General features: G+C 46.1%; 2 protein-coding genes across 10 annotated transcripts in view; both read left to right on the top strand.

Annotated features, from left to right (window-relative positions):
• CAST (calpastatin) overlaps positions 1-4995 on the top strand; it is a 34932-nt gene extending 29937 nt beyond the window's left edge. For 6 of the 9 annotated variants that reach the window (XM_066338728.1, XM_066338726.1, XM_066338731.1 and 3 more), the window contains 6 exons: positions 140-232; positions 653-706; positions 1163-1252; positions 2064-2143; positions 3169-3235; positions 3762-4995. In XM_066338728.1, coding sequence (XP_066194825.1) covers positions 140-232; positions 653-706; positions 1163-1252; positions 2064-2143; positions 3169-3226 — 375 coding nt within the window. In that variant the 3' untranslated portion in view covers positions 3227-3235; positions 3762-4995. Of the gene's footprint in view, positions 1-139; positions 233-652; positions 707-1162; positions 1253-2063; positions 2216-3168; positions 3236-3761 lie in introns of all 9 variants that reach the window. The other 3 variants (XR_010745722.1, XR_010745723.1, XM_066338727.1) reach the window with 3 other exon arrangements.
• A 1654-nt stretch (positions 4996-6649) lies between these two features.
• Positions 6650-21835, top strand: LOC136373733 (M-phase inducer phosphatase 2-like). Its single transcript, XM_066338702.1, is given in 15 exon segments — positions 6650-6986; positions 7210-7337; positions 7718-7769; positions 7976-8017; positions 8332-8368; positions 8487-8585; positions 8660-8923; positions 8926-9144; positions 9316-9489; positions 9611-9706; positions 10047-10109; positions 10214-10312; positions 20905-21038; positions 21140-21251; positions 21456-21835. Coding segments are annotated over 15 exon segments (1767 nt in total). The 5' UTR covers positions 6650-6864; the 3' UTR covers positions 21582-21835.
• Positions 21836-26976: the final 5141 nt, after the last annotated feature.

Genomic DNA, 26976 nt, shown 5'->3' with positions numbered 1-26976 from the left:
TATGGGGGTTTTCTCAGCAGTTTTAAAACATTAAAATGAAAAAGAATATCTGTCCTAAGTCTGATATACCCTCTGACTTGTTAATTGCTAATATTTTTAACATAGGTATTAAAGTTGTTTAAAAATTAAATACTTTCAGGAAAAGGCTAAATCTGAACACAGAGACAAGCTTGGAGAGAGAGATGAAACAATCCCACCTGACTATCGAAAACTTCTGGAGTCAGGTGAGCAGGTAAGGAAAAACTTGCTGAGATTTTATTTGCAGCAGTGGAAATTTGATTCTGTCTGAGCCAGAGTGTCCTCTTTGGAATTACAAGTTGAATAAGGGAGTGTCTGTGCTGTATTTATATATTAGGGTAAAACATTGAAATATCCTTCAGTAAAGTAGCTCTGTCCTTGCACGCTTATAAGTCAAAAAACAAAAGTAAAAATAAAACATTGTTCTTGTGTTTTGTTGTTTTTGGTTTTTTTTTTTTTCGAACTGGGGCAATCTGAACAAATACATCACTTTGAACTACTAAAGAAAGCCATTCAGAATGTTGCAGGTTCATTGGCAATCTGTGAACATCCATAGTGCCATATGTAAATACTTGTATTTTCAAACTAATCTGTCCAGTTCAAAATGAGGATCTGTTTTTTTTTTCTTCTCAAGAGTAAACCAGCAAAGCCAACAGCAAAGGATGATATGAAACACAAAGGAAAGAAGGTAACATTTATGATGGGGTTTATTGAGGGGGTTTTTTTATATTCATGTTATTTATTCTGGGGTTTTTTTGTTGTTTTTGTTTTTTGTTTTTTTTTTTTTTTTTTATGCTGTGAGCTCTGATACTGTTTCAAAGTTGTGTCACTGTATGCTTAAGGGGTTATTCATTGCAAATACTCATAAATGCAGGGGGTATTAGGAACAGTAGTGGACGGTAGAACTTTTGTGAGGAGTAGCTCTTCACAATAAATGCAGGTTTTATGTACAATTGCATTATGAATGTTCAGGAAATCATGCCTCTTGGGAACCTCAAATAGATGTCTCTAACATATATGTGGAGTTGAGGTGTGTTTTTCTTTTAAAAAATTATTATGCAAGACATAATTAGACACAACCACTAATTTGACTGTGGTAAGCTACGTTGCACATTTTGTGACTTCAAAATTAAAATTATTGCAGAAACCTACAGATGACAGTGCAGCTATTGATGCCTTATCAGGTGACTTTGATACTTGTGCAAAGGCTCCTGCTACACCACAGCACTCAAAGGTAAGCCATTTTCTGCTACTAACTTGCAAAATAAACAGCTTTTCACTCCTCACTTCTCTTCGCAGCATCTCCTTTTAGGTTTACAGGAAGCCTGTCCAGATGAAGTTGGATGTATTTTGCTGTGTACTAAGTATTTGGAGAAGGCAAGGTTTGTCGTGACCAGAGCCTTTTAGACAGGCTTGGAGAAGTTGAGCAGAGAAATGTGGTAACAGTTTTTAAGAGTGTTCAAAAACTGCAGAGAGACACAGAAACCTTTGTTCAATGATAGGACACACTGTGTACCAATGGTTGTTAGCTGGAGCCGAGACAAAGTTCAAGAGGGTTTTGTAGAGAGAAAAGCAGGGAGCAGCAAAGTCTATTGACAAGAAGAAGCAGAAAGAGTGCACTGGAGAAGTCCTGCAACTGAGGAACGGAGCAGCAGCTTTGAAACTGATGTTCAAATCAGCTGTATTCCTGGGAGGAAAGAACAGTTTCCAAACACCTCTTCTGGCCACTGCACTGCTTCCCCCAGGAGCCTCCCTCTGCACAGAATCCTCAAGCAGCTGAAGACAGGACGACTCGTGTTTGAAGGGCTGCTTCATCTGCTTGTGAAATCCAGGGTTAAATCTGCTGTTGCAGCATTATTTCTCAGTAGTAAATTAAATACAAAATCTGCTCGTCTCTACCAGTTTTTCTGATCTCCTGTCAGCATGGCCTGTGTTGCTGCCAGCACCATTCAAAAGATTGTGTTTAGGCAGATGTCAAAGCAGGTGCTACCGGTGCTCTATTCTCCTTGTAACTGTAGTTTTTTTTTTTGTTTTTTTTTTTGGAGTGTAGGGCAAAAGTGGAAAAGAAGCTACAACCACCAAACCAAGCTCAAAGGATAAAGGAAAGCCCAGAGACCCCAAAACGGTAGAAACACATTTATTATAATATGCACAGTCATACAAAAGGGGCAGCTGGATTTTGGATTTATATTACAAGGTTATTATTTTGTGGAGAGTTTTACATCAATAGGTTAAACGTGATCCATGTTGGTAAACATGCACATAGGAAAAAAGCCTCTCTCTATTTCAAGGGAAATCAGCAATAAACGGGAAAAAAATACATATCTTTCAGACATAGTGTGGTTTTCTTAAGCGGGGGCTCAGTGCATGCTCCAAAGGGTTCTCCTTCCCAGATTTGTTGATCTAAGAGTCCCACTTTGTATGCCTATAGCTGCCTTGGGCAGGATCCCTGCCACTTCTCTCATTTCTTGACAGTTTTGAGTAACAGCATCCCAAAAGTGATTAACAAGTACTCCTAAAACCACACCACAACCACCTCTGCTTCTGTATTTAAAAAAAAAAAAAAAGGGGGGGGCGGGGGGTGGGGGAGAAAGGGAAGATAAAAAGAGTGGCTTGGCCTTTTTTATCCAGAAGTACAGAAAATTGATTCAGGTCAGGGTGAAGCTTGTTCCATCATGTTGTTCTGGCAGAGGATATGTGCAGTATATGCCTGATTTAGATGATTACATCTGCTCTCGAAATTTTACATTTCACGTCACTGATGGGATTTCTGGTTGTTGTTGTTATTAAATCACCACAGGTACCTTTTGTGTGACCACAGAACTGGCTTGCAGTTCTCAGTGTAAAATTGAGGGGTGTCTTTATCTCCTCTTTAGGAGGAGCTGTGACCTGATCACTGGTGTGGGTAAAAGGGTGTTAAGGAACAGGGAATGATGAGGTGAGGTGCACTCTGTCTGAAAGAAAGCGATTGATGGCAAAAAGGTGAAAATATTTATACACAGCAAGAGTCACAAATACTCTTGCTACACTATCTGTATTGCAAGTGCAGATTGTATTTATGTCTGAATGGTGATTCTGAGAGTGTCTTGTCACTGCCTTATTTCAGGTTTTAGCTTGATTCAGTTCCTCATTGTCTCATCCTCTCTTTAGGCAAAGGGACAGTCCTGCAGCAGCAAATCTGAGAAGCAGAAAACAAGCTAAACATTAACCTTACTAGGTAAGATTTCTTCCTTCCTGTTCCCTGAGTTACCACAAAGACAATTTCATGCTTGTGAATCAAAGCTGAGTTTTGCTAGCAGTCCTTGAACCAAACCAAGACAAGGTTAAAACTGCTGCTAAATCAAAATGTCTGGGATGACTTTGCACTTCAGGGCTCCCAGGCAGGAATGTTTTTTCACATCCTTTATCCATTCAGTTTGTACAAAACTACTTCATGTACCTCAACTCCTTTAAGCTGGTGGAATTCCAAGCATTCCAGGGGTTGAAGTGCTGCTTCACTTAATACATTTTTGCAGAGTATATGAGGACCCCTCCACCACCCCCCCTCCCCCTGCCACCCCCCCCCACCCCGTCAGCTGGGGGTTTTGATCTTTAGGATGTTGATCCTGTGTCATTACCTGTGCTCTGGAGCCATCTGGAAGCTTAATTCCCATAATTCTTCCCAGATCTATGTTGTTTTATTTCTAATTAACAGAAAATGAGCACTCTGACTTTATGGTTTTGTTTCATTTTCTCCCCTCCAGGATCCTGCTGCATCGTGTAAAATGTCTTCTTTCTGTTGGTGAATGATTATTCTTGAAGAACAAAAGCTGATGCCAAAAGCACATAGTTATCTGGGTGGTTTTTCTACAGTGCTAGTTGCTGGACTTTTTCTCATCTTTTCTTTTTCCCAAGTAGTAGACTCAGGTGGTTGGTTTCTTTCCCTCAGCAATTCAGTTTATTAAGACTCATATAGTCTGACTCTTTTGTAATTTACTTCAGCATTCAGCAGGAAAGAACACTTTCTATTTGCAAGAAATATATTGCAGCAATGAAGAGCTATGCCAAAAAAGAGAAAGAAAAAATATCTGCAGACTTTTGCACATAATCTCCACATAGTGCCTGTAAATCTCTGAAGAATTCATATTTGCTAGCATTTTTTAATGTTGCAGTGAATGTATTAAGTATTCTGGAATATAGTGAGCTTTAGTTACCCTCAGCTGGACTGTGCAGCCTTCTGCTCAGGCCATTTCCTGGTGGGAAGCTGCAGGCTAGCTGTGGGGTGAAAGGAGTGAGAAAGAGTGGTAAAGAGTGAGAAACTGGGGATTAGCCGCTTTTCCAGCACGTCTGGACACCAAGCAGGTATTAGGGATGCTGCCTTTAGCTGTAGTTAAGATGCACTAGGGCAGGACCTTCTCTTTTTTTATTATTATTACTGTTATTTCCAGTTGCATCTGTACTGTTATCTCATAATTTCAGGAGTCTCCTGGACTGGACAAATGACAAGTGTAACAGCTACCAACACACAAGGGTGGGGAAGGAAAGGAGGGACACAAGCCTCAGCAGCAATCAAAGCTCAGGTCCAGAGGCAGGCTCCTTTTTATCTTATTTTGCACTGTTTCTAGTCCTCCTGTTCCTGGCACTCTAGCAGGGAAGGCAGGGCTGGGGCTGAAGGTCATGCTGCAGAGAGCAAAGCCCCATTTCTCCTGTTCTCTGAGAGGACAGGCACAGCCAGGTGCCTCTCACAGGTCAGCTGCACAGCCCTGGACTGCCACCACCTCTGTGGGTTTTCCTCTGCCTCCCTGCCCTGCAGAATGTCCTTTTGCACATCCCAACACGTGTACGGCTCTGTCATGGGCTGGCAAAGGGAGGCCACTGGCAGCAGAGCCCGGGGTCTACAAGCAAGGATGGCGCAGGGACTGAAGTTGGGGATATTTAGACTCGTGACTGTAGTTGCAGTCTGCACGATGTCACTCCAATAAAGTTTTTAAGGTTGCACTGTGCCTTTCCTGGCTTTTTATTTATCACTGTTGCTGTTAGGCAGAAGAAAAACTAGAAATAATAAAAAAAAAACCACCACAAAATACAGAATTGCAGAACCAGCTAGGCTGGGAAAGATGTTTGAGATCATCAGGTCCAAGCTATGACCAAACACCACCTTGTCAACCAGACCATGGCACTTGGTGCCACATCCAGCCTTTTCTTAAACACCTCCTGCAACAGTTAGTCTATCACCTCCCTGGACAGCCCCTTTCAGTGCCCAGTCCCTCTTTTCCTTTGAACTTCAAAGCTACATTATAGTTGACCTAAACCAAATCTAGCTTGTGGACTGCCACTGTGCTGGGCGGCAGCTGGAAGAGCAAGATATGAGTCACTGATATTTACTGTGCCCAGATAAAGGCACAATAAACTCACAGGTCCTGAAATACCTATGTGTGAGATCACATCTCTTCTGTTGCAGGGCTGCAGTGCATCTGGGAGAATGGGCACATTCGAAATTTAAGGATGGGGAGGGAGTAATAATGAGGCTCTGGGATACCAGGAAGGCCACTTAAGTTTTCCTCAGAGCTGAGAAGTCAAATGTGGAAAGCAGAAATGCCATTTACTTCTTACAAAAGAAATGACTGCACAAAATGAGACAAAAAATACCTTAATCTGAAATCACCTGCAATCTGAGTTTTTGTCAAATTCCCCTTCTGGCCCTTAAAATTTTTTAAAAGCAGCAGTCAGTGGTGCTTGAATAAAATGGCAGTAGTGTCACACACAGCTTTCTCAGAATTCCTGTTTATATATATATAAAGTACATAGAATTTGCTGGGAGCAGGAGGAAGTGGTGCTTTTTGCAGGATTGTATCAGAGCTCTTGGCTCTCAACAGTGGAAGAGGGTGCCTTCCAAACATCCACGAAGGGGGTTAGGACATCTTGGGCAGGTTTGATCTCCAGGTGTGAGAAAAGGGAGGCACAGTCAAACACTCAGGATTAGTTCTAGATTATGGTTTTTTTCCCCTCCTCTGTTAAAATTCCAAATCTTTTGGCACATCCATAAGGCAACTGAGGCTGGAACCACAGAGGAAATAAACACAAGGGACTCAATGTCAAGGGCGTGTTTGTAAGAGCAAATAAATAAAGTGCCCTTAAGCACAAGTGGCAATTAACTAAAATCAATTAATACAGAAATAAGGGTTTTCAGCAGGTAAGCAGAGCAGGCCATTCACAACTCCCTTAAAAAACCAGAAACTCCACCAATAAAAATGCAAGATTTCAACCTTGCTTTCTTCCAACTGGATGTGGCACCAGCGCCACGGCCTGGTTGTCAGGGTAATGTTAGGTCATAAGTTTATTACCCTGCAGGTGACAACGCGGGCCATCAGGGGTGCCAGAGTGTCCTCGGCAGTGACAAGGTCCGGCCACGCCACGCGTGTGAACAGCGCAGACCACGCTCCTCTCCCGGTTGACCACGCCTCTCCACGTGACTAGCCCCTTTCCGCCCCGACACCTCCCCCCTCGGATGAGGCTCCGCCCCCAAGCGCACTGTGCACCTCTCATTGGCCAGCGGCGTCCCCTCGCGCCCACCGCGACCTCTGATTGGCTGGGTCATGGCCTCGCGCCCGCCGCGGTCTCCTATTGGCTGCGGGTGCCGCTGCTGTTATTCCTGTTATTTCTGTAAACAGGAGTGGGAGGGTGTCACCGTCAACTCTGGTCAGCTCTGGTCACCTCTTATCGCCTCTTATCAACCCCCACCTCTCACCTGCTGTCTTTCTCACCTCTCACTTCTTGTAAGAAAGAAGGTCCGTCCTCTCTTATCCGCTGTCCCCTGTCCTCGGTCACTTGCCGGAGCTCGATCCTCGCTCGGTCCCTGCCCGAACCATGTCGCTGTGCGGCGGCCGCGGGCTGCCCGGGCTGGCGGCCATCTCCCCGCTGCCTTCCCCGGGCACGGTCCCGCTCACGCCGCTGGCGCTGGACAGGGGTAACCCGGCGGGCCCGGACAGGTGAGAGTGGCCGGGGGCTGGGGAGCGGGATGACTTTGTCAGCCCGCCCCACGCGAGACTCCCTCGACGTGACACGGCTGTCCAGCGCGGGGCTCGGCGGTGGGGCCGTGCCGAAGGACACTTTCGGGATCCCCTCCTTCAGCTCCTGCCCCCGCCCTGCCAGGGCAAGAATGGGCGAGGGGCACCCGGGGCACTGACACTTCGCCGTCCCGACCGCCCTCAGACACCGGGACATCCCGAAGAGGGGGCACGGGGAGCTGCCCCTCCCGCGGCTGTGGCACACACTGTCCCCGGAGCCGGTGGCCTCGGACTGTCCCCAGAACTCCACCTTCTCCCAGCCCACGGATGCAGGTGAGGGATGGGGCTGTTCCGCGCCGCCGCCGTCCCCAACCGCCCCTAGCCCTGGGGTGGTCCCGAGGGTGTTGGAGTGGGGTCGGGGATGTCTCGGGAGGGCTTGGCCGAGGGGCTGGCGAGGGGATCCAGGCGGGGGAGCTTATGGGGAGTGATGGGCAGGAGCCCATACCTGCACTCCATGGGCCTCAGCCAGGAACCGCTCCGGTGGGGACCCTGCTCAGGGCGACACGCGACATTCCATGCTGGACCGGTGCTCCCAACGGCAGTGCAACCCGCCTGGTTGCAACCCTGCCCGGCCTCATCCTGCCCGGTGCCCTGGGCTGAGGCCAGGATCCCGATCCCCGCACCGGGGCTACCCTTATCCCTTGTTCCCGCAGGATTGGGGCCAGCCTCCCACACCCAGCAGAGCCGCACAGCCGCGCAGGAAGAGTGAGTGCCGCCATCCCCGCGTCCCCCCGGAGACACCCCCACTCCCTCCCCTGCCTCTCCCGAGCAGCAGGGGCCGGTCTCGGCCTGGCTGGGGGCTGCGCATCCAGCTGGGATCACCAGTCTGTGTCTGGGAGGTGACAACCTGGGCTGCTTGGGCGAGGACGTGGATGCCACCCCCATAAACCCCATCTCTGCTCTCCCCACAGCTTCCAGAAAACGATCCCGGAACCTGGGAGAGCTCTCAAACAGTAAGTGAAGGGGCTCTGTCCCTGCGGCAGGACATGAATGCTAGGCTGTCCCCGTGCCCAGGTTATCCCTATCTCAGACCCAAAAGCCAGACTGTCCCTGTGCCCCTCCTGGAGTCCCACTCAGGCCATTGGTGCTCACTCAGTGCCTGGAAGTGCTTTTGCCCCAGGTCCCTTCCGGTAACTGTGACAGCCCTGGGAAGGTCTTACTGCGCCCTGAGGACCTAGGGGATGGAGGTAACAATGGCAGAGGAGAGGGACACAGCGGTCCAGGACACCTGCTGTCATTTGATCCTTTTCTTTCCCCGCTCTTGCAGCAGGAAGCTCCTTCGCCAGAGGATCCACTCCTTGCCGGTAAGTGCTGCAGGCTGTGAAGGATCCTACCGAGTCCCTGGCCGAGCTGGGACGAGGAGGATGGAGACAAGAGAGAGGGCAGGGCTGTGCATACCTCTCACCCCCGGCTATCCCACAGCAGTGGCGGCTGGAAGCCAGGCCGGTTCTGAAGGACATCTACCAGCTCCAGGTGCGCAGGGACAGAGTGCAGCAGCGCCAGAGGGAGCCCGAGGATGAGGTGAGGGGGCAGTGAGACCTGGGGGGTCAGGGAGGAGGCAGAGGGGTGCTAATGCCATGTCCTCCCCACTGCAGGAAGACTTTGTTCCCAAGAAGCTGCAGAGGCTGGACCAGCGGAGCCAGCTGCTCGCCGGCCATGGAGCAGCCAAGAGAGACCTCCTTGCTCAGAGCCCCTCCTGCGCAGCAGAGCTGCTGGTGAGAGAGCCTGGAGTGTTCAGGAGTACACCAAGGATGGGTGATGCTGGGGCTGAACACATGGGAGCTGCTGTTCCAACCACCCCAGGTGCCCTGGAGACCCGTAGATGTGAGAGATAGACAGGCTGGGGGGTCATGGGGATATCTTGACTCCAAACCTGAAAGGCACTGGGAGGTGGATGGACCTTGGGTATGGGATCCCTAGGCAGGGATGGGAAGCAGCTAGCAGAACTTGTCCCCTTGATGATCTTCTCTGCCTCTCCCCCAAGTCCCCCCAGCTGCTACCGTGGCAGAATGATGCCACTGTGCCCCAGAGAATGGAGAACTTGGTGAGCATGCCACTGATGAAGAAGGAGGCAAAGCTGGTACGTGGCAGCCTTTGGCAGTGGGTGGAGCCCCACAGTCCCCTTCTGGGGTCTCCAAAGGGGGGTCTGGGGCCGAAGGTCCTTGGGTTGCGGGTTAGTTAGTAAGCAGCACCAGCCCTGGTTCTGAGGACTTGCCAGACTCCCAGGCAGCAGCATAAACTCTCTCCACAGCGTCTGGGGAAGCACAGCCAGTGCAGGAAGCTCTTCTGCTCACCCTCGGGGCCCAGCAGTGTCCCCAGGCCTGTCCTGAAGCAGGGACAGCCCTCAGACAGGGCCACTCCTGTCAAGGCCAAGCAGCAGGGGATGGTGGCTGGCAGCAGTGACCAGGAGGCATCACTGGAACTGGTGGGTGATGGGGAAGATGTGGGGTGAGACCCAGCCTGTCACTGGCAGGCCTGGGCCATGCCCTGGCTCTGCTGGAGCCTGTGCTGACATCTGAGGGTGTCTCTTGTTGGTGCCTCCACAGGGAGTGTGGCTGGGGCCTTCCAGGTCTGCCCAGCTTGAGGAGATCGAGAACCTGCTCGCCAACGATGACCAGGAGCTCACTGGGGACTTTTCCAAGGTAGGGACACAAGGATGGGCAGGTCTGGGAGTGCTGCCTCCATTATTTTAAATAGGGACCATCATTAGAACCCCTCACTGCTGCAATAGCCCAAAGCAAGCTGGTGGCCCTTATCTGGGGACATGGGGTTGTAACTTCCCAGCCTGCAGCCCCTGGAGTGGATGAAGAGCCCCATCACTGCTCCTCTGGTCTATCCCTATGGCACAGCCATCTGTATTTGCTCCTTCCCCTCCCATGGGTGCAGAACTGGCCACTGTGGGCTCCTGGCCTTGAGGGACAGGTGCCATTCCTGGGAAGTGTCCCCTGGGACAGGGATGACCCCACAGCCTGTATTCTGTAGCCTCACCTACTGCCGACGGTGGAGGGGAAGGACCCGGGCTTGAAGTACATCTCCCCGGGCACGGTAAGGGGAGAGCGACCCTTCCCCAGCCCCCACGAGGGGCTGCCTGCCTGTTCCCCCCTGCCTGCCCCCGTGTGTCCCCTCTTGGTGATGTGCTCCTTCTGCAGCTGGCGGCTGTGCTGACAGGGCACTTCAGCAGTTTCATCGAGAGCAGCATTATCGTGGACTGCCGGTATCCCTATGAGTACGAGGGGGGCCACGTCAAGGTCAGAACCCCCATGCGCCCCTGTGGCCAGGAGGAAAGTGTTGTCCAAACCCCACCCATCCTCAGAAGTGCTGAGCCCACCACGAGGGGTTGAGCATTTCCCCAGAAAGTGCTGAGACAGAAGGGATTCAGATCCCCCAGGATTTGTTGAGTACCCTCGGAGAGATTAAACAGCCCCTCCAAAGATACTGAGCTCCCAGAGAGGAGTAAAGCTGCCCCTCCTAGAGGTATTCTTAGCCCTCAGAGGGGTTGAACAGGCCACCATGAAGCGTTCTGAGCTTCCCAGAGGGATACAGGAGTCCCATGAAAACTGTCAAGCCACCCCCTAAAAGGTTGACTCCCAACTGGAAAGCGGAGCATGATGGTGGCTGTAATAAGCGATCAGCCCAATTTCATCAATATGCCATTTTATTAAGAAATATTGGGAAATAGAAATTTGAAAAAGCCACAAGCAATGGACAGCATCGAGCCTGGGATTGGTGCTGGGTGAACCTTAGGATCAGCCACGTGCCGTATCTTCCCCTGTTCACAAAGTCCGCTTTTGCAGGGCCAGTTTATATACCATTTTTTGGCCAGAAAGAAGGTTGTCTCATCCTTTTGTCCACTCAGTCGTTGTTCCATATTCATATTTCTTTTCTCTCCATCTGCCGATGAATAGCTTTCCAGGCAGGGCTGGGCATCTGATTGCATTTACAGGAACCTGGTATTGGGATGCACACCCAGGTCGATGTAGATAAGATTTCCATCAGGTGTTGATCACTGGGTTGTTGGTAATCCCATTTTTGGAGAGGACGCATCTCCTGGTGGAGGCACCCTTCTTTCTATTGCAAATGCACTGCTTCCCCTGTTCCTGGCAGAGGCTTGCAGTTTTACAATTTCTTTTTATTTGGTGGCTTTAAAATTATTTGATACCATATATTTCTAGAAAACACGAATTAATTCTCCAATACTTATAACAATCTCTCCCCTTCTACATAAACATATTAATATGTGATCCTGCACATTTAACTCTTACAAACATCAGAGGGCTATAAGATTCTTACTTCAAGTTCAACAACCAGATACCCCTTTTTAGTTTTCCCTTACCACATGCAAAATCTTCAAAATACGAAAAATCCCTTTTTAAGTTACCCCTCACCCAGTGCAATATACATATAAAAATATACCTTTTAAGTTACCCTTCACCCACTGCGAATTGCAAAAAAAATCTTCTTACCAATTTCTCAATCCAAATATTGTCCCTTGGTTCATTTTCAAGGCTTCTTTCAGTCCTCCCAGTCCTCACTTGCTGTTCCACAGTACCTTTCATAGCCCTCCTGTTCTTTCTTTATCCTAGCTTAAAATTTAGCTAATGCTTCAGCTGCTTTACTCTTTCCCTCTTTTTCATTTAATTTCATTAATTTTTGGTGGTCTGGCCTAGTTTTCCAGTGGCCATCTCTGGGTCTGTGGGTAGGGCAGCTAGTTGCATACTTTGTACTACTGAACATATCAGGCAGATAAAGCACGGTATTAAGCAAGGCAGGAATATTTTTCCAGCAACTGAGCAAAGAATGAAAAGGCCTACCTTCTTCCACCAAGCTCCTGCTCCAAATAGCTGATCCCACCAAGAGGCCTGGATATAGGCCATTTTTATACTGGGACATGAGCTACCTTTTAAATTTCTGCTGCAAGTCCCCTAATGGTTTCCCCATAGTCATTAATTTCAATGCAACATTCAGACTCATTAAACTTTTCACAGACTCCCCCTTCTTCAGCTAATAGATAGTCTAAAGCTATCCGATTTTGATAGACAAAGGCCCAGTGTATTTCAGTGTGTTGTTTAGCTGGGAGTTCAAGAGCATCAGAGGTATGGTTTGATACAATTTCTACCATAGCCTGAAGTTGAATCAATCTATTTAGTAAATAAATTGGGGTACAGTATCCCCAGCTTCCATCTTGGGCCCAAGTTGCAGGGCCATAATATTTTATTATCCTTTCTGCCGGCCAGTCCTCATTTCCCCATTTATGATGTCCACCAGCCATAGGTAATTTCTCTTTTTATCCCTCTTCTTTCTCTGTGCAAAGTTTCAAACAGTGGTGCACCTAACAAAGTACTCTCTAATCAGGGTAATGTAAAGAAGGAGGGTCTGATCATTTCTAAAGTACATGATCCCTTCCATCTGTAGGGTAATTCACTGTATGCCTTTTTACCACATATCAAATATATCCCCCTTGGAGATTTCCGTTTACTGTTAGTGACTCCTGGGTCCTTCCAGTATTCTCTTAAATTGTCTAAGGATTGTTAAGGGTTAACCCCGGAGCCTTTGTGCCAACAGAGGCAAATTTGTTCAATCCAGTCACAATTTTGTCCTTTATTTTTACTCCAATAACCAGTCAGAGGTTCAGGCTGCCATACCTTGGTTTTGTTATCCAAATTTACAGCCAGGGTGGATGTGCAGGGAGTATACCCTACTACTTCAATGTATTTCCTACCTTCTCTGCTGATGCAGAGTGTTCCAATTACTCTCTGATCCAAAATCCACCCTTCTGGCCTTAACATTGTTTTTGATATTTGGGCATTATCCCATTTTAAGAGTTGCTCCAGGGTTAGACTCTCCCCTTTCCAAGGCCATTTTCAGGCTGATTTTAGACCCCCATGGATCCCGCAATTTGATAACCTTAATTCTCTGGCTATTTTCTGCCTCAATTCAATGAACAGGTTTTTACTTGTGGCTGGTAGCCCCAACTCTCTGTATTGTTTGTCTAATTGATCGTATTGCTCAGTCAAAGTCCTTAATCTTTCTTGTTCCATTCTTTTCTTTTTTGCCTCTTAATTCCTGCCTTTTTACCTCTTGTCCTGCTTTAATCAATTTGGTCTCTGGGTCTAATCCCTCTTAATCTTTTGAAAAACAAAAAGTTCTTTCATACTTAAAGCACCCTATTTCATCATCATCCTTTAGGAGGTCTAGAACTGTGGGTTCATTATTACGAGATACCTTGTCATATTTTAGGTTTCTTCCTACCCAGTAAGTTCTTCCATTCATCACACATATCCCCAGCTGGCTCCTGTCGTAACACCGCTTATTTACTTGAAAATATGCCATGAATGTGGATTCTTTTCTGCCTCCTATCCACACCATGTGATTGCACTGGTCACAAGTAGGAATAGTAGGCATTCCCCCTACATCCCGCTTGTGTATTGATCTTACCCTTTTCAATACAGATTTGGTTTTGCTGGTCCTAGTCATTGCCACAGGATTATGACAATTTGTCTTTTCCTTTAAATGACAAATTTTAAACAGAGTGCCATTGTAGGTCCAGTACCCATTCCTTTTACTCTCGGGACAGTCATAGTGAGGTTGATATGTCCTGGCTGTTGTCACTTTTGGTGCCCTAGGGATGGTCTGGAGACGCTGCTCGCACCTTGCCATTAGAATCTGTCCCTCAGCTTTGGGCTGATTCTCCAAAGATAGGGCAACCGTGTGGCACCTGGCAAGGCTCAGGACCATCAGGATTCCCCATAGGCATACTCCTCTGCCTTTACCTATGCCCACCAGGTTGCTGCCGGCGGTGAGGTAAACCATATTCTAAGCAGCAAGAATATTCTTCCGGGGTCCCGTAATTAGTCTGAGCAGCATATCTCCTCGTAAAGGAGCCCCACCTGGAAAGTTTTACTGTGTCCACGTTACAGGTTTGTTAGACCTGCGGCACTCTACTGCCAAGACTCGTGCCCTTGAGTCCAATTTTCTCCAGATCCCCTTTTGGTGAATACGTAGCCAATCCAGAGAATCTAATTCTAATATGCCCAAACTAGTGGTGAGCACTAGGATATGACTCAACAGAATCTGTTGAGTATCCAAGCCCTTATTACACAGACCTTTGGTCTAAATCCCCTTCGACAATGCACCACCCAGATCTCCCAACAATAAAAACACTCAAAGTGTATACATGGGTTATATGGACATCCTGGTGTTGTACAACTTATCGTGTTCTCCTCGGTCATTTATTTCCTCGACGGAGCTTTATCTTCAGGTCCCTTGGAGATGAGGTCATCTTCCACCCTGGTTTTTCTTCCCTGCAGTCAGTCTTCTTTGCCTGTGAGGTGTGGGTCCACCCTTTTTCAGCAGTCCGCACTGCAGTGTCTATGGTTAAAAGGATGAGAAAAGGACCTTCCCAGTGAGGCGTTAAAGGGGTCTCCTTCCAAGTTTTTATCAACACCTCGTTTCCTGGTCATATTTTGTGTATGGCGAATTCCAAGGGGGTGCTATAATAATAGCTCTTAATAAGGTAAGGCGGTATTTGGTTATCGTCTACCTTGGGATGACCCACCAGCATTCCATGCTCATAGAGCATTCCATAAAGCATCTCAAAAGGAGATAGCCCAGTCTCAGTATGTGGTTGGGTTCTAATATTTTGCAAAGCGAGGGGGAGGCACTTTACCCAAGACATTTTGGTTTCTGTCATTAATTTTGACAACTGTGCTTTCAAAGTTTGATTCATTCTTTCTACCCTCCCTGAACTCTGAGGGTGCCATGGGGTATGATGTTCTCATTGAATTCCCAAGGCCTCTTCTAATTGCTTATTAATTTTTGAAGTGAAGTGAGTGCCCTGATCTGAATCAATAGCATCAACAATCCCATACCAAGGTACAATTTCTTCTAATATTCTTTTGGAAACAATTTGGGCTGTCACCCATGCACTAGGAAATGTCTCCACCCAGTGGGTCAATTGGTCCACAAAAACTAGCAAATACCTATATCTCCCTACTTTGGGCAACTCAGTGAAGTCTGCCTGAATCCTTCTGAATGGACGATATGCTAGGGGGTGGCCCCCTAGCAGTGCCTGTTGCGCCCTTGTCCGATTCACCCTTTGACATGGCATGCACCCTTGTACGTCCTGTTTTGCCAATTTGTAAATCCCTTTACATCCAAAGAATTTCAGAAATTGTTCAGTCAAGACCTGTGCCCCCCAGTGAGTTTGTTGATGAAGTCTCTTTAGAATTTTCCTGGTATATTCCTTTGAAACTAGCTCTCTGCCATCTGGCAACCTCCACTTTTCTTCCTCCCATTTTCTTCCTATCTTCTTGTATCCCTCGATCTCCTCTGGGGTGGGGCATGGGGGGTATTCCTGTGTCCCACCCTCCTCAATTTCTGGTGTATTTATCAAAATTAGAGCTGCTCTCTTAGCCTCCCTGTCAGCCAGATTGTTCCCCCTAGTCCGAAATTGTATCCCAACCTGACGTCTTTTCACATGTACGACAGAAATGGTCTTGGGTCCTCTAATTGCTTCCAATATCTGTTTTATTAATTCCTCATTAACTACTCCCTTCTCTTGAGTACTAATTAATCCTCTCTCTTCCCAAATTTTTCCGAAAGTGTGAACCACTCCAGATGCATATCTGGAATCTATGAAAATGGTTCCCTTCCTTCCTTTCAAACTTCTTAATGCCTGTAGCACTGCATACAACTCACATACTTGTGCTGACTAGCCAGCACTCAGAGGACCTGATTCTATTACTTCACCAGTTTTTCCATCCACAGTAGTATGTCCTGATTTTCTTTCCCCATCTATGACCCTAGCTGACCCATCCACAAACCATTTCTCTCCTTCTTCTAGTTCCTCTTCTTCCAAATCTGGCCTGATTTTTGTTAGAAACTCTATGATTTCTGTGCAGTCATGTGTGGACCCTTCTATGGCTCCTTGAAACAGAAACTGAGCAGGATTTCGGGCTACAGTAGTCCTTAGTTCTAACTCCAAGTAAGTGGATCAGAATAGCCTCATGCTTCAGAAGCCTAGCATCTTAGATAAGTTAGCCACTTATCTGCCTTTTGTTGCAATATACCCTTTACGTTATGTGGAGTATATACACTATTAAAGGTGCACCAAAAGTGATTTTCTTACCCTCCTCTACTAACAAAGCCACAGCCGTGATTGCCTGTAGGTATGTCGGCCATCCCCTGCTTACTGGGTCCAGTAATTTTGACACATAACCAACAGGTTTCTTAGCCCCTGCCCAATTCCTAGGTTAATACCTCATGGGCAGTATGATTGCTAACATCTGCAAACAGTTGGAACTGCCTTTTAACATCTGGGAGACTTAGCACAGGAGCTGCTACCAATATTTCCTTTAGGTCTCTAAATCCCTTTTCATCTTGTTCTGTCCACTTCAATCTATCTGTAGTCAGTTCTTCGTAAAGGAATTTCACCATCTCACTATAAATTTCAATCCATTGCCTGCAATAACCTAGGAGTCCTAACAACTGCCTAACTTGTCATTTTGTCCAAGGAGGAAGTAATTCAATAATTCCAGCTATTCTCTCTGGATCAAGCTTTTTCTTTCCTTCAGTAATCCAATGACCTAGATACTTTACCTCAGGTTCAGTAAAACTGCAGTTTAGACTTTGATACTTTCAATCCCTTTTGTCCTAAGAAATTTAACAAAGCTGTGGTACATGTCTGTACCTCCTCCTCCTTCTGTCCAGCTATTAAGAGATCATCTACTGTAAGATTTTGGTTCCTTCCTTTGGTTCAAACTTACTCAGCAACTGTTCTAAAGCCTGTCCAAACGAGTTAGGAGAATCAACAAAGCCCTGGGGAAGGGAGGTCCATCTAAATTGTTTCCTATTTGTTGTCGGATCCTCCCACTGGAAGGCAAAATAGTCTCGACTGTCCTCAACCAGAGAGCAAGCCCAAAATGCATCCTTCAAATCAATCACACTGTACCAAATGTCCTCAGGGGAGGCTCTGTTCAGGAGGGTATATGGATTTGCTGCCACAGGAAAACAGGTCTTAGTCCTTTCATTAACTGCTCTCAAATCCTGGACCAGCCTATAACTCCCATCCGTTTTCCTCAATGCCAATATAGGTGTGTTGTGTCTACACATGCAAGGCTCTAGAGTCCCTTTCTTGGCTAAATCATTTATTACAGGCATCAACCCCTTCCTCTCTTCCAGTGAAACAGGATATTGTTTCACCCTAATAGGATGTTTGGGTCTTTCTACTTCTATATGTATTGGCTCCATATCTAATCTCCCAGCTTCCCCTTGTGCATGCCAGACATTGGAATTTATCTGCTTCTCATCTTCCACAGTTAATTTATACAAACTCACCACCAATTGTGAGTCTTTCACTATTAAATGAATCCCGAGAGCCACAATTAGGTCTCGACCCAACAAATTATAATCTGCTTCCTCTACCAATAGCATATTTTCTAAACAGATCTTGTTTTCTGATGGTAGTTTTTTGGTTTTTATTAGGGGAACTTTAAATGGTTTCTCCTTCGCCCTGATCACCATCATAATTTCTCTGCTCTTTTTACAACCCAAGGGTAATTTCTGAAAAGTACTGTGCTCCACACCAGAGTCCATGAGGAACTCTACTTCCTCTGTATGGGGTCCTATTTTGAATTTTGTCAAGGGCTTTGTGGTTGTTCTTGACCCCAAAATAAAAAGCCCTCAACACACCTAGTCTTCCTGAAAAATCTTTTCCTCCTTTAGCCTTTGTCGGCAGTCTCTTTTACAATGTCCCTTCCTTTTGCAGTAGAAGCATTCTGGGAGGTCTTTCTGGTTACTTGAGACCTTCCTAGGAGGGGGTACTGCCTCCTTCTGGTGTCATTCTTCCCCCCTTTCTTGGGACTCTGAGTACAATCTTGTTTCTGCACTTCTCTGACTGCGGCAACCTGTATCTTCTGCTTCTCCTCATTCCTTCTCATGTACACGTTTTGAGCCTCACTTAGCAATTCCTGCAACTCTTTCTCTTGCCAATTGTCTATCTTTTCCAGTTTTCTCCGGATATCCTCCGATGATTTTGCCATGAATTGTGTTTTCAACAACACCTCTCCTACAGGGGCGTTAGGATCAGTCCCAGAATAAATCTGAAGGCTTTTCCTCAATCGCTCCAGCCACTCAGAAGGAGTCTCATCTTTCCCTTGGCACTCCCCAAACACTTTACTGATGTTTTGTCCCCTTGGCATAGCTTCCCTTATTTCCTGAATAATTATATTTCTCATATCTATCATATTTCACCAACCCTCTTCTGTTTGAGCATTCCATCCCAGTTCCTGACTTGGCCACTTCTGATCTCCCAGAGTACCCTGAAACTCTGTTGCTCCCGTTCCTATATGCCTGCCTGCTGTGTCATTTCTCTTTCCTCGTTATTAAATAGTGATCTTAATATCACTACCAAATCCCCATAAGAATATATACTGCTCCCAAAAAATTAATCCAGTCTATATGAGACCCCCCAAAGGGTCATCCAATGATTTTCCCATCTCTTTCTTAAAGGCTGTAACATATCCAGTATTAATCGGAACACATACGTATCTGATGAATCCCAGGGCTGTTGGCACTTCCTGTAAGGGGAGCAAATTGTGCCTTTCCTCCTCATCTTCATCCTCCTCATTTATTTTCCTTATTTGCCTCCGTGTTCTCCTAGCAGGTGGTGTGGAATTTGCCTGTGGCGGTTCCTGAGACACACAGGGGCTGGGGCGGGGCACTGTGCCCAATTCACGTGGCAGAGGATTGAGAGGCGAGAGGTGGGGCAGGCAGTGGTGGCAGCGGGGGTGGAATGCCTGCCAGGGAAGGTTGAGTGACAAAAGCCGGGTACCGTGGGGGTGGGAGTCCCCGCAGGGTTGCGGGGTGTGTGTGGGCAAGGGCTGAGGTGCTGCTTCCTGGAGTGGCGGACCTACTGGTGGCACTGAAGCCCCATGCAGAGTTTGAGGTGAGGGTTCTGGGGGAGCCTGAGGTGAAGCCTGGGCTTGGGGAGAGGGCATGAGGTATGGCAGACATAGATTGTCCAAAGGTTCCCAGGTGTCACCAAGGGTTCCTGCGGGATTCTTAGTCCGTATTGGAAAAAGGCTAATACCCGCCCCTTCCCAGATCCTAGCATATTCATACTTTTCCTGATTCCATAGTCCTTTACCATTTATTTAACTTTTTAGAGCATAACAAATCAATTTACCAAATGTACCAAATATGGGCCAAATTACATTACTCCTTATCTCTTTTCCTCCCCAAACCTCCACACAATAGTGAATCATTTTCTCCTTTGATCTGTTTTTCCTTACTGGATAGTCATCCCACCATTCTAACTTCCATCCCAACGGGCTTTCCATGGAATTTCAGGCATTTTGCTTTCTGGTTTCTTTTCAGATTTCTCAGACGTCTTACCCTGCATCTTACTCTTTTTCTGCCCCATTTTCTTATTTTTTGTCTGCTCTTACTTTTCTCTCAATTACAAGTTATACTCCTAAATTTTTACCAGTACCATGGTATTTCTAATTTCTTCTCTTCTGGATTTACAAGGTTACTATTCCTGTAAGGAACCAACCTACAGAAGTTTTACCTTGTAAAAAGGCTCTCTGTTCTTTTCCCTGACCCTCCTGGTCCTAGACTGAAAGGTTTACCTGTTCTCGTCCCCTGAGACGTCCCTTCCCTCTCAGCCTTCCTGTGACCAATATCCTAGCCCCTTAGGACCTGGACTTTACCTGAAACAGCCACTTCCCTTTTGACCAACCGTGTCCCTCATGGGGTTACAGAACTGCGATCACATGGTTCACACGCAGGTCGTGATCACGTCTCATTCACGCTCAGTCACTCCTCACTCAACTACACAATACTTAAAAGCTCCTTTTCCTGTGTGGATTCTTCATGCACATAGTGTTTTAAGAGTGGAATTTGTGCTGCGGTGGCTCTGAATACCCTTTTCCCCTGGGTCTCCCCTAATTTTTGAGAGCCTTTTAAGCTAGCTTTTATCCTCCTCTTGGTTGTGGCTTTTTCTTTTGATTGGTTCGGTATCCAATTGGTTCCATGGGGTTTCGTGCTCTGTTGGGCAGCTTAATCAGCAGGGCACCTCCCAATCGGAAAATGGGGTACCCAAGGACCCCAAAATTGGATCATATCGGGGTCACCAATTTGTAATAAGAGATCAGCCCAATTTCATCAATATGCCATTTTATTAAGAAATATTGCAAAACAGAAATTCAAAAAAGCCACAAGCAACGGACAGCATCGAGCCCGGGATTGATGCTGGGTGAACCTTAGACCTGGCCTCTATTGTGCCATATCCTTTCCCATTCACAAAGTCCGTTTTTGCAGGGCCAGCTTATATGCAGTTTTTCAGCCAGAAAGAAGGTTGCCTCATCCTTTTGTCCACTCAGTCGTTTTTCCATATTCATGTTTCTTTTCTTCCCATCTCTCAGTCTGATGAATAGCTTTCCAGGCAGGGCTGGGCGTCTGATTGCATTTACAGGAACCTGGTATTGGGATGCACACCCAGGCCGATGTAGATAAGATTTCCATCAGGTGTTGATCACTGGGTCACTGACAATCTCATCTTTGGAGACGACCCATCTCCTGGTGGAGGCACCCTTCTTTCTATTACAAATGCACTGCTTCCCCTGTTCCTGGCAGAGGGTGCAGTTTTACGATTTTTTTTTTTTTTTTGGTGGCTTTAAAATTATTTGATGTATTTCTGTAACACACAAATTAATTCTCCAACTTTTAACAGTGGGGGGAGGCTGAAGGGCAACATCCTTGGGTCATTGGGTCCCTGCAGAAAAAAAAAAAAGAAAACTGGAGACAGAGGGGATAAAAGGTGCCTCTTGTCCCTTCCCAGGGTGCTGTCAACCTGCCGCTGCAGCGGAATGTGAAGGAATTCCTGCTGGAGCAGCCCATCGTGCCCCTGGACACCAGCAAAAGGGTGATCATCATCTTCCACTGCGAGTTCTCTGTTGAGCGGGGGCCCAAAATGTGAGTGATGGCACGGGGAGCACGTTGGGGTCTGCTAGCCCCCTAGGCACATCCAGATCCCCACACGGCGCTGATCCCCGTGGGCTTTCTCTGTGTCACAGGTGCAAGTTCCTGCGGGAGAGGGATCGGTCCTGCCATGAGTATCCCCAGCTGCACTACCCCGAGCTCTACATCTTGAAGGGGGGGTATCGCGAGTTCTTCTTCCAGTTTCCGGTGAGTCATTGCCCAGTGTCCTCTCAGTGGCAGGAGGGCAGGAACTAGTGGAGGGGACACAAAGCAGTGGGGAGGGGCAGCTCTGCCCCTGAGCGTGTTTCCTGCGGTGGGAGGGGACGTCCAGGGCCAGGGGCGCTGGATTTGGCCCGGGATGGGGGTGGCCCGGGGGCTGCGCTGGGGGACTGATGGAGCTGTGGATTGCAGAGCCACTGTGAACCCCAGGACTATCGGCCTATGGAGCACCCGGCGTTCAAGGAGGAGCTGCGCAAGTTCCGCGGGCAGACCTGGCGTGGCCGGCGGGCACTCGGCATCTGTGGACGGGACCTGTGAGCACTCGGGGGTCCCGCAGCCCCACCGGGGGAACGCTGGAGATTGTAGGATGGGTTCTCTTGGCCGGCGATGAGCCTCATCTCGGCTTGGTTTGTTAGGATGGGTTAAGATGGTATTTAGTGTTAAGATTGGTTTTGCGATTGTTTATTGTTATAAATATTTTTGTTTATTGTAATAACTATTTTTGTGTTTATTGTTATAAATAATTTTTGTTTGTTTGTTTGTTGTTATAAGTATTTTTATGTTGTTATGAATATTTTTGTGTTTGTTTGTCTGTTGTTAGGATCGTTTGTTACAGTCTCTGTTAATAAACTCCTATTGCAGGAGAACAAACATGGCTCCCTGAGCTCTCTCTGCCCACACCAGAGCGCTGCCGGGGGAGGAGCCCCTGATCCGGGGCTGGGGGGACGGGCCGGCTGGGCTGGAGGGCACTGGGGGTTTGGGGACAGGGGCAGCTGCTGGCAGGGGACAAGGCCGGGGCGATGGCTTCCTGATGGGGCGCGGTGGCTTCCCCAGGGACAAGGTGGGTGGGGCAGGGGCAAGTGTTGGCCCCTTGGCTGCTGTCCCTGCAGGGTGAGGTGCGAGCAGTATGGCCCTGGACCCCCATGGGACCCTCTTCCCTGGGCATGCTTGGCTTGGCACGACCCCTGGGACATTTGGGGTGGCTGTGGGACCACCACAGGCGGGATGCTCTCTTTTCTTAGGTGTCTTGAACTTTGCAGCATCCTCAGGGCTGGGACAGCCATTCCTGAGGGGAGCGTGGGCTCAGTAGGACTCCCACAACTGTGGCAGACCCATTTTGGGGGCCAGGGCTCTTCAGGACACTCAGGAACATTAACCTCCAAATTCTGAGATCCTCCCTTAGTGATTACACTCCCTCTCCATGAGATCCCCATGGTAGTGACACCCCTTGTGAGTGGGGCTGAGCTCATCAGGACGCCAGGCCATTAACACTTCATCCCTCTGCCTGGGACTCCCAAAACCATGTTAATTCTACTTGTAGGGGGTCTTCTGGCCTTTGCAGGACCCTCAGGGCTGGGACAGTCATTCTTTAGGGGACAGGGCACAGTGGGATCCCCATAGCTGTGGGATATTGAAGGAGTGGGTGTCCTTAACCCAAGGTTTCCCCATTCTGTCCCTGGCAAGTGGCCACCCAGAGCCAAGTGCTTCAGTCACCCTTGGGACACGCATCTTCCACTCCACTTCCCAGGATTCCCAATGAGCTGATGTCACTCCAAGATGCCTCGGGGGGGCTTTTCCATGTGCTCCCTTCCCCAGCCAGGTGAGAGTAGCCTGGTTATTGGTGTTGGGCCTTGCCTTTGCTTGTATTTGTGCCCAAGAGAATCCAAAAATCCCCAAAATCCCCCTAGCTCCCCATTTCTGCCTCATGGCCCCCACACCCATGTCCTGCTCCATCCCAAGCTGCCAAAGGGCTCCTGGATCAGCTCCTGCCTCATGGACAATCCTATTTTAAAACTGTTAGAAGGAGCATTTGCACACACATGGGCAAAGAGGTGCGTCCTCAGTTTAAGAAAAGGTTGGGGGAGGTGAGTAATAAAGGGGCTGTGGGATACAAGGAAGGCCATTTAATCTGCCACAACACAGAGCAGATAAAGCAGAAAACAGCAATGCTAATCACCACTCACAAGAGCAAAACAAAGGACTGGAGAAAATAGAAAAAATTAAGACCTTTACTAAAATCACCCTCAATTTTATTCTTTGTTAAATCCCCTTTCAGCTCTTAAAATGTTTTAAGGCAGCAGTTGACAATACTTGAATAGCAAAAAATGTCACTAGCATCATGCACGGCTTTCTCAGAATTCCTGTTTTATATATGAATAAATACGTATATAAAAAGTACATGGAAATTTCCCATGAGCAGAAGGAAGTGGTGCTTTCTGACATCCACATCTTCCAACTGGATCTGCTCCTTACCCAGGGGCAGATCCTTTTCCTCAAGTAACCTTTCCTCCAGAAGAGGGGCATCAAAACACCCCTCTGAGCTACAGACAATATTCTGCCTGGCACCCCTGGGGTTTCCCAAGAGAGAGATAAGGGAGGGATTCAAGATGGTCCCCAAGCTCCAGTGGGATGGTCTGGGAAAAACAGTCCAGGAATTAAAATCAGACTATTGTTCCTTCAATTGTTAATTTGCTCTTGAATGGTCATGAAAAAGATAATAATAATAAAGACACCAAATGTAAAACCTTTTAGGGACTCAAATGCACTTTAAAGCAAGATATTTAAAAATCGTTCATGGCATCAAGTGCACAAAAAAGACTCAAAAGGAGAATCCTATTATTAAACTATTAAAAAGAGTATTTCTTAGTTTCTAAATCAAATATTTTAGCACAAACTAAAGTTGAAAGGAAAAAAAAAATCAACAAAATCAACCAATGAATCTGTGCAGTCAGTGTCTCAAGTTTTTATTTCCAGTATTCTGTCTGATTAAACCAACACATTCCAGGGGAAATTCAATTGAGGTTAAATTTTAACCAAAGTGGAAAACAAATGTAGAAAATGTGTCTCGAACGCCCTAAGTACAAATTAAACAAAGAGGTAGACTTCTGTAGGCTCATGTCAGGACTAAACCATACATTAAAAAGCATTCAATAAGCCCGCGTCAATTTCCAAGCTGCCCATCCACCTCCAGACTTTGCTACAAGTCTATCTCAGGATCAAGATGTTCCCTTTTTCGTTTAGGTTTGGCTCTAAAAGATATCTTAAAAGCAGTCCAAAAATCTGTTATTAGAGTGTTACCAAGGATGCTGAGCACTTCTGGAGTCAGGGTGGGACTGCACATTTACTTCCTGCCCGTTTCCAATTTGTACTGAAGACTGGCCAAGCTGCTCACCTACCTGGAGTTTAAAAGGTTTTCAGCCTGAAGGATATACATGGTATATTCATTTTTTTTCTAAAGATGACAAACAATTTGACAAAATTTCTGGTACAAAGCTCAAAACCAAAAACTTGCTATCATGTAGCAATGCCTTTAATTACATAAGAAAAATACTGGATGAACCTGAAGCAAACTTCTGTAATTCTTAAGTACTGTAGTCCAGAAATTTAGTAATTCCTCAGCTCTGACCATACCCAGCATATCCAAGGAGAAATGATCTCCATACCTTGAGGCTCTGAGAAGCTGCTTTCCTGGGCAAATATAGTGCTCAGAAATAATTCGTATTGCACATGCTTAATGTTTTCAAAGAAAAACTTTGCTAAATATTGAAATTCCCAAGAAAGCTAAAATAAGATACAACATGGTTATTTGGCATGAAATATTTATCTTTATTATTGCTTTCTAAGAAGTGCATCCATAAGAGCAATTTGCAAAAATTGCTTGTTTTGAAATATATCAGGTGTGCTCTGCCTGCTGACATCTCTGTGTATGATCTGTGGTGCTGTGCTAAATTTAATTTTTTTGTCAATGAACAAAGAGAACCTATACTCTCAATGAACAAAGAGAACCTATGTATATTTACAAATAATTATGGAGCTTTTCCAGGAAATTGTTTTGCCAAACTAACCAAACAATTTTCCATATAAAATGACACAACTGATGCCAGGGTAATGCAGACCACTTTAAAATAGATAGGCTTCCATCTTTTCTCTTTTTGAGAAAATAGCACCTGTAAATTTGAATTTGCATGCACTCTTTGAACATTCATCACATCACATGGTAATCCTGTTGTACATGTAATTTACATGCAAAGTTCAAGCCTGGAGTAGGGTGGGATAAGCTTCTCTCCAGATATGCAGGATACTCATGACATCTCTGGGAAAATTATTTAATTCCAAGGCACAAACTGACAACTACTTATTGACAATTTTCCACTGCTCAAAACAAGTATAAATAGACAGCTAATATTTGGACACTGTAGTGACGTTTACTAAATTAGTTCCTACTGTAGTACAGAAAATCCATATTTTAGTCACACATTTGAAATAGATTTGAAATACATTTGAACTGCACTCTCAGAGAGCTGTGCTCTTAAAGCCATGATTAGCACAATCTTAGAACTCAGTGTGGCTAGGTTTTGACAGCATGCTGCCTTTTTTTCCCATGTCTTAAAAGAAAATAAATTAAAAGACACGTTGCTGGGATACATCTGTAGGGATGCTATGAGGTGCACATTAATTGCTACACAGCTGCAATCTTAGATGATAATTTTACTTTGCTGTTGTTTCTCCTATTTTGTGGCCACTAAACCATCTCTAGGGGCAACCAGTGGAGAAGGAAGGAAGGAAGGAAGGAAGGAAGGAAGGAAGGAAGGAAGGAAGGAAGGAAGGAAGGAAGGAAGGAAGGAAGGAAGGAAGGAAGGAAGGAAGGAAGGAAGGAACTCCAGTATATTCAATTAACTTCATAAAATATTTCTGAACTGGGTTATTTCATATTCAATTCATCTACAGAGAACTTCATAAACCGTGTGATATTTTCTTAACTTTCAATTAGGCAAGCACTTAAATCACAATCCAGTAATTGCGTTCAGTGTTTCACCATTTCCCACAGAGATGCAAAAAATGTGAATATAGAAGTTTTTCCTTCCACCAGCTGTAGGGAAATCATTAAGTGATGACCCCTATAATTTTTAGACTACATTGACCTCTTGAGGTGACACTTCACAGTAAACTGTTCAATAGAGTTCCAAAACAAGGGTGGAGTTTGTTGTTGTTGTTGTTGTTTTTTCCTCTTGTAGAAAGCTACATTCCTTAATGTCATAAAGGTCATCTTAATGCATCACTAAGGCCATAAATTGGTATAACAGAAGAAAATGTCTGTGGCAGATTGGATAAACGTCATTTCACTGGTGATTTATTTTTATTTTTTTTCCTCTTCAAAAAGACATTTGCTACTGTTTCTCATGGGATAGCCATGGAAAACTATAGAAACTTAACTTTACTACATATGCAATAGATGCAGACTGCAAGAAAAGCCTCTTTTTCAAAATTATTGATTACTTTTTCAGCTGAAGAAAATACATTTCTTCCCCTCATTAGCAGAGTAATTAATATTTTATGGTTAAATCTTGCTGATTTCAGCCAGATGTCACTCTTAGTAATATGCTTCCAGACTGAAATACATATATGTATATTAAGAGAAGCACTTATTAGTGCTGAAAAATAAACAAACAAATGATCAAAAGAAACCTCCTAAATAAGAAACAAACCTCAATCAAGGAACTAGATTACTCTATATTAATAACAACAACAAAGATTCAAATAAAACTCAACTATTTTTAGACTTAATTTCACAGAGAGGGAATACAAAATGGTCAGGCATCAAGCAGCCTCTTTGACAATACAGAAACAAATTACATCAGTATTCATATACACGGGGGAAATACAAAAGCCATGTTTCCTAATTTATATAGAATGAAAAAACATATGGTATTGC

Source organism: Sylvia atricapilla, chromosome Z (assembly GCF_009819655.1).
Source record: "Sylvia atricapilla isolate bSylAtr1 chromosome Z, bSylAtr1.pri, whole genome shotgun sequence".
NCBI lineage: Eukaryota > Metazoa > Chordata > Aves > Passeriformes > Sylviidae > Sylvia > Sylvia atricapilla.
Note: the sequence above shows the minus strand (reverse complement) of the source record. Positions and strands in the feature narration are given on the sequence as shown.